This window comes from Podarcis gaigeae (assembly GCF_964106915.1).
Source record: "Podarcis gaigeae genome assembly, chromosome: 6".
Classification (NCBI taxonomy): Eukaryota; Metazoa; Chordata; class Lepidosauria; order Squamata; family Lacertidae; genus Podarcis; species Podarcis gaigeae.
In genome coordinates this window covers 39,501,516-39,512,165 of record NC_139682.1, presented here as the reverse complement: position 1 = coordinate 39,512,165, position 10,650 = coordinate 39,501,516, and the positions used below count along the sequence as shown (strand labels likewise).

The following is a 10,650-nucleotide window of genomic DNA, read 5'->3' as shown; positions in this document are numbered from 1 at the left end:
GGTGCACAGCCTGGGGGTCAAGTACAATACCAAATGCTATGTGGAATGTGATTATATAGTTCAGTCAGTAAAGCATGAAACTCTTAATCTCAGGGTTGTGGCCCTTGTGGTCCCTTCCAACTCTTCAATGCTGTGATTCTATGATACAACTGTCATGGGCAAATATTGGACAGTGGCACCATAAATAAGGACTTCTCATGACATTCTGCACATTTTAACAGTTCAATTGTTTGGTTTAGCAAATTATTTGAGAGTCCAAATGCTCTTTCCTTGATTTTTAAAAAAGTTAAACACAAGCAATGTTGCCCCTTTCTCCTACAAGAATCAATTTCTTTGCATTGAGATGGGCAGGTGGAGGTGGCCAGGCGAAGTATAACTTTTCCAAGTTCTGGTAAGGATCATTATAAAATGATATTTCCCATGTTTGCTCATTTGGTAATGCTCTGACCCAGTTTAGATAAATAACACGCAGTTCAGAGTGTACTCTTCCATGGCTGCATTACGGAACTTCTCCTTTCTCTTTTCTCAAGAAGGCAAGTAAGGAAACATCCAGAGGGTTCGTCGGAAGTGTTTCAACTATGGCAGTACACACTGCTAAAAGGACCCCTCCTTTAATATGTGTGTATGCAATGGTGCACAGGAATGCAAAATTAAGATCAGGGAAAGATATCTGTGGTGACACAGAGAGAGCGGGGGGGGGGAGCACAACACAAATTGATGAAATTTCAGGGTTTCCAAAAGGAACAGTAAGGAGCAGCAGCAGCAAAACTAAAGGCAATTCCAGATGACCCTAAATATTATCCAGGTTGAAGAATGAAATGGTTAGAGATGTGTAAATATGTCAATTTCAGTTTCTTCTTTTTCCAGTCTGAAGATTAGGGAGCCCTGACCGTTAGGTCCAGTAGCGGACGACTCTGGGGATGCGGCGCTCATCTCGCTTTACTGGCCGAGGGAGCCGGCGTACAGCTTCCAGGTCATGTGGCCAGGATGACTAAGCCGCTTCTGGCAAACCAGAGCAGCGCACGGAAATGCCATTTACCTTCCCGCTGGAAGGTACCTATTTATCTACTTTGACGTGCTTTCAAACTGCTAGGTTGGCAGGAGCAGGGACTGAACAACGGGAGCTCACCCCGTCACAGGGATTCGAACCACCAACCTTCTGATTGGCAAGCCCTAGGCTCTGTTATTTAGTCCACAGTGCTACCCACATCCCAGTCTGAAGGTTAGTTCTCCATATTCCACATTGGTTTGTAGTTGTTATTTTTTAAAGAAAATTCATGGGAAGTACTCACTCTGAAGTTGATGGAGCCTCCTTAAGTAGATGTTGGATGGCAATCTGCCATGGATGCTTCACTTGAGCTTTCTGCATTGCAGGGGGTTGGACTAGATGACCCTCAGGGTCCTTCCAACTCTATAATTCTATAATTCTATGATTCTTGAAAATACATGAAAATGCCATGAAAATTAATCAGCATTTTAGTACACATTTCTCTTAATATACACACGTTTATGAAATTTTGCCTAAAGTATGTAAATTTGAAAAGCTAACTTTCCCCTACTATAATGCATTTTATAGGTTATTTTCTCTAATATATGCATTTAAATGCACAGTTTACAATAGTATGTGTATTTTTGTACATATTCCATGGCTGGAGAACTGCACTGCAAAACAGTGTGAAGGATGGTTGTATTTCAAGTCACATCTTGTTTTAGAAAGTGTGAATTAGGTAAATTCATATTTAAATGTGAAATAATTCAACTTTGTTCCCCTACACTAGAAGTGGTGGACCTATTCTTCAGGTTATGCATTACAGTGGGTGGATTCAAAATTTTAAAAATTGCCATTTACAGCAGGACTGGGCAGAAGGTAGAATTTAGCAGTAGATCTTAGTATTATTAAGTAGATTAGAAAGAATTTTTTGATCCCAATTGAAGGAAGGAGGGATAGGGGGGACCAGAACTGTGAGTAGGGGGAGTGCTAGTTTGGAAGAATTGTGAGCTCAGAAGAAATTCCTGGGCTCAGAATCCTTAACTTCGAAGATTGTGTCATTTGCACCAGGCTCTGCTTGATGGTTGTTGGAGTTCTAGCAAAAGCGAAGCAGATCCTAGAAGCCTGAAATATCCCTACTGCCAGATTTACAGCCATCTGACTAAGGTGGCTCTGGAAACTTGAAGCCTGAACTTCAGCCTCTCTCATTGTTTGGTTTTACATACAAAAGCACAAAACCTGATGGACAAGGATTTTCAGTTTGTACTAATCCCCAGAATAAATAAAACAATGTTTCAGTTTACAATAAACACAATCTTCTCTTTTCTGAAGATGGAAGAGGTGCCAACACAGGGAATAAGTAGGTTCCTTTTTGATTGTTAAGAGTCACTTCCTATTAATTAGATCTTGTCATTATTAAGGATCCAAAATATTTGCATCATCCATCCAGTGTTGAATGAAAAATACTGTGGTACCTCAGGTTAAAAACTTAATTTGTTCTGGAGGTCTGTTCTTAACCTGAAACTGTTCTTAACCTAAAACACCACTTTAGGTAATGGGGCCTCCCGCTGCCGCCGTGCGATTTCTGTTCTCATCCTGAAGCAAAGTTCTTAATCTGGGGTACTATTTCTGGGTTAGTGGAATCTGTAACCTGAAGCGTCTGTAACCCGAGGTACTGCTGTATACAGTATCAGGTCCAAAGTTACTTTATTCTCTCTTGTTTGCATACAGCTTATCTAACTATTGCTTCTCATCTGCGGTTCCATCATGGTTATTGCTGTACAAAACTTCAACATCACAGAAACAAGGAAATGCACTCAAAGGCACCGGCTATTATCTATGTAATGAGTTAGAACCATTACAATGATTTATACATGGTGCTAATTGCTTAATCATCATGAATGAAGCTCAGTTGCTGACTGCATTTATTGACAATCATAGCCAAAGTTTTGTAAATAACTCAGATTTTATTATTTGTACAGAAAGGGGGGACAAACAAATATCTGAAAAATATATATGCAATGAATATTATTTTTCTCCTCAGCACACTCTGATTACAATGAAATTAATATAACATGGGTTTGATATGAATGTTCCCTTCATCCAACAGAAGGAGTGACTCCAATCCTATACTGGTTATTTATTTACATTATTACTTACCCCCTCACACATAAGCTGGCAAACAACAATTTTTGTATTTTAAACACTGGAAGATTTTTTTAAAAACAAAAATTAAAACATTTCTTTAAAAGAAAAAAAAGCACGTAGCATCAAAAAAAACAGTAGCATCAAAATCCAGCACAAGTTTTTTAAAACAAAAACAAATCCACATTATAACAACAGGAACAGTGTAAAAACAGTTTGCCACAATATTATTCTGGGTATTATCCTTATTTATTATAGAGTAGGAATAAGTACATGTGAAATTGTTGCAACCTATCAAACAATTGCAATATTTTTAGCAATTTCAGAGAGCACTTGCTGGAAGGGAGGGGATGCTAGCCTATTTGTGGTCTGTTTAATTCTGAAATATGCACTTTAGATGGTCAAATGTTTTAAAATCAGCAAACTTTGGGAAATTGTGACATTCTAGAAAAACACGCTTTCCACTTAAGGCCCTAGTCATATCTTACTTTTAGATATATTGAAGTTGTCAGAAGGTGATTTCACCACATTCCTTTCATATGCTGCCTGCTAGTATTTAGTTGCCATCCTGGAGCTAATCCATCGCCATTGCTTTTATCCATATAAGAACATAGGAGGCTGCCTTATCCTCTGGAGCATGGGTAGTCAAACTAAGGCCCAGGAGCCGGAGCCCGCCCAATCGCCTTCTAAATCCGGCCCAAGGGCAGTCCGGGAATCAGTGTGTTTTTACATGAGTAGAGTGTGTCCTTTTATTTAACATGCATCTCCGGGTTATTTGTGGGGCATAGGAATTCGTTCATTCCCCCCACCAAAATATATATATATATAGTCCGGCCCCCCACAAGGTCTGAGGGACGGTGGACCGGCCCCCTGCTGAAAAAGTTTGCTGACCCCTGCTGGAGTAAGATCACTGGAGTAAAATCATCTAACTCATTATTGTCCACTGGAAAGCACTGGCTCCCGGGAGTTTTATTTATTTATTTCATAAAAATTATATACTTATCTATAAAATCATATTTTATATTATTATAAAAACAAAACCTCAAAGCGGTTTTAGACAGGGAGTCTCTCCCAATCATATCTGGAAATGCCAGGGAAATGGCTTGAAATCTGTTTCATGCAAAGCATGCACTCTGCCACTGAACCACAGCTCTTCTACATCAGCTCTCACTATTTGCATTTTAGCAACAAAGTCACCACATGAAACTCAGTTAACCAAATAATTTTGTGGTCACTTGTGACGGACTGACTGGATACAAAAGGGGGGGCACCAGCTGGGGGAAAGCCAAAGGAAACCCTCAGGGGAAGAAGGCTCAGAGCTAGGGGAGTGGGGGTGGGATGACAATGGGTGCCGGAGGGAAAAGAAAGAGCAGAATCGGAGGAGGAGGAAGTGTCAGAAGCAGAAGAGGTAACTGGGAAGAAGCTGTGGCAGAGAGCGGTTCAGACTCCAAGGCTGAAGCAGAACTACCTGACATTCAGAAGACATCTGAAGGCAGCCCTGTTCAGGGAAGTTTTTAATATGTGACATTTTAGTGTATTTTTTATCTCTGTTGGAAGCCGCCCAGAGTGGCTGGGGAAACCCAGCCAGATGGGCGGGGTACAAATAATAAATTATTATTATTATTATTATTAAGCTGGAGACTAGGTTGGCCAAAGAGGCAGAGTTGAGACAGGCTGCTGAAGAATCCAGGGAGTGTCCCTTTCCTGCTGCAACCAGCTTTCCTCTACCCTGGTCTCCTAGAACACACAGAGAAATGAAAAGAGCAGAGATTGGTTGTGTGCAGGTGCCATTTGTGACTGCTTGGGAAACACCCTGGAAAGGAGGTGTCTTTGAGAGCAGTGGGAAGGCAGGGACCTTCAATCCTCGCAACTGCCTCATTGGAGCAAGACCTACTGGGAAGAGTTGCTGGGGTCACTAGGCCTGCACTGTTTTGGTTTCTTTGAACAAAGAAACACTGACACCATGTTTTTTAATGCTGACCTATGTTTGACTCCGGCTCCTGACATCACCTCTCTCAATACAAAACTCATACAGTGGTACCTCGGGTTAAATACAGTGGTACCTCGGGTTACATACGCTTCAGGTTACAGACGCTTCAGGTTACAGACTTTGCTAACCCAGAAATAGTACCTCGGGTTAAGAACTTTGTTTCAGAATGAGAACAGAAATCGTGCTCCGGAGGCATGGCGGCAGCAGGAGGCTCCATTAGCTAAAGTGGTGCTTCAGGTTAGGAACAGACCTCCGGAACAAATTAACCTGAGGTACCACTGTACTTAATTCGTTCCGGAGGTCCGTTCTTAACCTGAAGCACCACTTTAGCTAATGGGGCCTCCTGCTGCCGCTTCGCCGCCGCTGCACAATTTCTGTTCTCATCCTGAAGCAAAGTTCTTAACCCGAGGTAATATTTCTGGGTTAGCAGAGTTTGTAACCTGAAGCGGATGTAACCTGAAGCGGATGTAACCCGAGGTACCACTGTATATGAATCATGGCTAAGATGATCACAAGAGCAAGGATCCAGAGAGTGATCTGAGATGCACCCAAGATCTAGCACATAACCAGTATATATTTTAATACTAACCCCCAATTCTGAGCAGCATCTCATGTCATAGCACAAACTGCTTTTGAAAATTCCCTTAATTTCCAAAGGCACACACATAATGCAAAGACTCATTGGGTGAACACAGAATTAGAAGCCTTATAGGTGTCTAGGTCCTGGTGACTACTTTAAAACTAATAAGAGGTGTACCTCACATTGTATTCCTCATATAATTTTATGTCAATATCAGAAGGGGACAATATAATGCAGAATGACTGCTGCTTAGACATAGAATAGATTACATAATGCAAGCTTTGAAAATTCTCTGTTAACTATATGCAACCTCATTTGAAACGGCAGTCAATCAGTTTCTCTCAAGTCATCGGGATTTGCCCCATGGCTGAGCAAGGAATATTCATTTTCAACTGGGACCTCAACTAAAAGAGAGAGAGAGAGAGAGAGAGAGAGAGAGAGAGAGAGAGAGAGAGAGATTAGGTTATATCATAGAAATTAAATTATTTGGAACTACTTTTATGTCCTTGCCTCTAAAGTACTTGAACATGGTCCAAAACAGGATGGCTTGACAACCACCAACTCTGCAAAGATTTTTTTAAAAAACCCACCTCAGCCTCATTTTTGCTATTTTATTCAGTAGTTTCCATGTGATCAATATACCCTGACTCCAGATTTAACATTCTACAGCCACGAGAAACTTTAATACCATTAATAGTATCCTATCATAACAACCCCATGCAAAGCAGTAGCTTTAAATTAATGTAAGACACCAAAGAACTGTACTATATCAGTCGGTTTAACATAATAAAGCTTGTTGTTCATAGCTTCTTCTTTTTAAAAAAATTAGTCATCCAGTAATTATATCAGAACCTCCTTATTACAAAAGATATTGAAAATGAGGGCAAAAGAGTTTAAACAGATGGGAGCCATGCACCAGAACTATGAAACTGTGATTTTGCAAGGTTCTAAATCCCACGGGGAATCTCCATGCATAGAGGAGGGAAGACTCTCTGCTTCAAACCTTCACCCTCAGACTCAATGAATAAAACACAATAAAAGAGATGTGTTGAATGGGGTGTTCCATCACTGCCCTTCACATATTTCTTTGCATGCAGAAACAATGAGAGAGAGAGAGAGAGAGAGAGAGAGAGAGAGAGAGAGAGAGAAGCCCATTGCACACAATTGTGCAATGGATTGTGGCCAACATTTTGGGAAGGAGGTTAATATTATTGATATTCATCTAACAAAGGAAATTTAAGTCACAGAAGCAGAAAGAACACATACCTTTGTCAGTGTCTAGGGCAGATTCTTGTTCGTCCGCCAAGCCTATTTGTTCTTCTATGGGTCGTTCTCCTGAACAATGTTGGCCAGCCAATTCTATTGCTCCTTCGAGGTTTCTTGCAGGAATGTCATTTGAAGCTTTTGGTAAAAACCCAACAGATAATTACATTTCCATCCATTGACTACTGGGGTAACCTTTGTGGCTAAGAAGACATACCACTAGTCTCAAAAGAAATTGATGTTTCAATATGTTATGCAGGTTTACTAGATTTGGCAGTGAGAGTTGTCCCAGAGAAGCCAGTGAGCAAAATAATATTCATGTGCAAATAGCTTGTGCTTTGAACATCTTCAAAGCAATGCTTTGCCCCCACCCATCCTGTCCTGGCAAATGTCACACCACCACCACTGATGGTGCTCTGGGTCCATCACATACCACTACTGCTTCTGACATTTAACAATAAAACAAACTCAGATTGGCTCTTTACCTCTCTATTGAGGCAAAAATCATGGACAACTTAGGCCCTCACCAGATAAGTCACACCACTTACTGAAGATAGGAGACCTAAGAAACCAGGAGAGGTGGGTGCTCTGCCTTTTCTGAATAGGTCACATTCCCTGTAAGAACCAGGTACACAAGATTTGGGGCAGAGGAGCATTCCTGAAGCCAGTACTGCTCCTTGATAACTAGATATTCCTTTCCCCCCAGTTTCTATTGATTTGTCAGCTGCACCCTCTTCTGGAAAAGGGAGAGTTTGCACCTCTCATAGATGACATGGTGGTAACTTCTAGATTAGACTACTGCATAGCAGGTTTGGAAAATTCAGCAGGTCTAATATACAGCTGCACAATCACTGATTGGGGGTAGTTTTACAGGCCATATTGTGCCAGTATTGAGAAAACTGCCTGCCCATTTGTTTCTGAGCTAAAGTCAAGGTACTGTTGATAAAGTTCCACATGGCTTGGGACCAGGATACCTTAGAGAATGAATTCTGCTATGCCAGTGTCCTCAGGAACTGAGGACATTTTGCTGAGAGCTTCCTCCAGGTGCTTGTCCTGGCTGAGAGAAAAAGTGAGACCTTTTTGGTAGTGGCAACCCAGCTTTAAAACAATGTCTCTTATAAGGCCCGTGTTGCTACTGTAGCTCTTTTGCCTCGTTTTTCTAAGGTTAAAGTCTTATGCTGCCAGGCCTTCAAGAAACATGTTCTTGCCCTTCTGCTGTTTCCTTATATACCTTGTAGGAATTATGTTTTTAGCACTTAGGTTGCAATCTTATACCTGCTTACCTGGGATTAAGCCTCATTGAGCTCAGTAGGGCTTACTATCTAAGGAAAGAATAGGCTCTTACAGTACTGTTGGTGATTCAAGTGCATTGATATAATGGATACATGGACAAATGCTCCAGCTTAAATCAGACGCACTTTGGGCCAGCAAGATCTAGCCAACCTGCATCCATTGTGAATGAAAACTGAACATGATGCCAGCAAGGGCTGTCTTGTGCCATATTTTGCTGCCCCAACAAGAACCAAATGCACAAAAGCACCAAGAGAATAGACGGCTTTGCTTACCATCCTTCTTTCGCTTCCTTATCTTAAGAAATACAATGATAACAGCTGCAGCCAGAACCAGAAATCCAAGCAAAATTGGTATCACAATTGGAAGTAGATTTAGTTCAGTTTCAGACAATCTAAAAATAGACATAGTACAAAAAAGACCGTTTTGTTTTGTTTTGTTTTGGGTTTGTTTTTTTGCTTGTCATCATGTGTAAACTTTTACTTCCCCAGTGGCTGGTGGGTGTCTGTTACACATCTATCTCTTTTGGTGCCAGTGCAGGGATCAGGAGCAGCTCATACAAGTTAGCAACCCAAACGTTAGACCAGTAAGTTGCCAAATGTTCTCCCGGAGGAGGAGAAGTTGAGCAGCCCAGGATAAAAGGGAGACAAGAAGATGGGGGAGATTGAATAAGTAGGGGACAGAGGAAGTAAAGGCAGCTCAGAAGGGATAGAAGCTGGCAAGCAATGCCTCAAAGAAGCATCACCCAGTGGGATCAAAAGGAGTTCTGGATTTCACCTTGGTGAGAGAAAGTGGGGGGGGGGTCCACACTACAGATGCCTTAAGCATCACTGGCTAGTTAAAATACTTGGTTAAAAGCATTCTGAGGGCATCTCATGATAACAAGAGTCCCAAATATAGCATGAGTGTGGGGCTCACCAGGTTATTTCTGGAGATAAGCAGTGGTTTTTTACTAAAAAAATATTTAGGGGTACTCTCATTTTCCTACTCATATTGAAATACTGCCCCTTAATGATGCCAAATTTAGATTCACAAAATGTTTAGGGGTATGCGTACCCCTACGTACCCCCAGGAAAAAAGCACTGGAGATAAGAGATAGTCTGGTGTTCTAAAGATCCTTGTTACCTTTAGGACTTGGGGCAAAAGAGTTCAAAATTACCCTTGTGTTGTGGTGGGAATTGGCATGTTTTGCCCTTTACAATAGAGCCACAGTCACCCTTAGCTAACCCTTCAGAGTCTTCAATCTAGCAGAGGGTGTGGCAAAAAGTCGGTGCAACCACCAATCACACACACACAGAGAGAGAGAGAGAGAGAGAGAGAGAGAGAGAGAGAGAGAGACGCACAGGACACTCAAACATTTACTACTCCCTCCCCACCCTTTTGATGATTGCTCTGATTTCTGCCCAGTCTACAAAATTGCACCCTCAGTTCATCAATTGTCTCTAATTTTTCTATAGACCTTGCATTTTGTTTTTTTGTTTGAAATAACATTTGCAGCAGTGTAATAAGTCTCAACACCAGTGAAAGGAGTGCCATCTACTGGCTCATCCTTACGCATAATTCTTTTTCAACGCATAATTCTTTTTCAATGTTTCCTTTCTAAGCATTCGACTGGCTATTCTGGGAAACTGCAGTTCATATATTAAGTGTGCAGAACACTAGCAGCTCTCCCCCATTTACACATGCTAGTATTTTAACTGGAAGATTCAGCACATTAATTTGGATCAGTTTCTCATTCTTTCCTTGGCATCAGCTGCTAAACTACCCTCTGGAAGTGCTGGCGCCTATTTTTCAGACTGGTTGGATGACATTTTTTAAAACTTAAATTTTAGAGAAATGGCTGGATGCCACTGAGCATGAGAATGTGCTTAAACTAGACAAGGCATCTTCTAACTTTACCTTTGCTTGTAAACTTCATTTGTAGCTGTCACATAACTTTGGGGGGATGTCCAGATTGTTTGTGGCTCATATGTGGTTGCCGTATCATTTACGATATTGAAGAAAACCAATTCTGTTAGGAGGAAAAAGTTGTCAGAAGAACGATGGCCAAGGCTTTGCTGGATGAAGCTGAAAGAGGCTGCAGCATGGCAATGTAGGAACTGGGTCCTTCTCACCTTTACCTTTTGACTCCAGGAGGCAGTTGAGTAAGTGGAGGCTCTGCAACCAGTACCATGGAAGATGCTGCACAGTTGGTACATGGCTAGTTGGCCCTTCTGATGCCAGCAGCATCAGTTCCAAAGATGCTATCAACTCAGCAACTGTACAGTTGTATGGGGCAGCAGCACTGTCCTATTCCACCTAGCATTGACCAGAAAGAGGGATATCCACCACCTTTATCATGATGCAACAGCTGCCAGTGGTTTCACTTCATCAGGGCCAGCTTTATTAGGCAGA

General features: G+C 41.5%; 1 protein-coding gene across 1 annotated transcript in view; it reads right to left on the bottom strand.

Moving 5' to 3' along the window:
• Nucleotides 1-10,650, bottom strand: part of LOC310847616 (polymeric immunoglobulin receptor-like) — a 159,451-nt gene that overhangs the window by 139,023 nt on the left and 9,778 nt on the right. The window contains exons 6-9 of the mRNA XM_083745601.1: nt 10,156-10,267; nt 8,532-8,650; nt 6,970-7,104; nt 5,400-6,107 (exon numbers count right to left, since the gene is read on the bottom strand). Coding sequence (XP_083601727.1) covers nt 6,031-6,107; nt 6,970-7,104; nt 8,532-8,650; nt 10,156-10,267 — 443 coding nt within the window. The 3' untranslated portion in view covers nt 5,400-6,030. The remainder of the gene's footprint in view (nt 1-5,399; nt 6,108-6,969; nt 7,105-8,531; nt 8,651-10,155; nt 10,268-10,650) is intronic.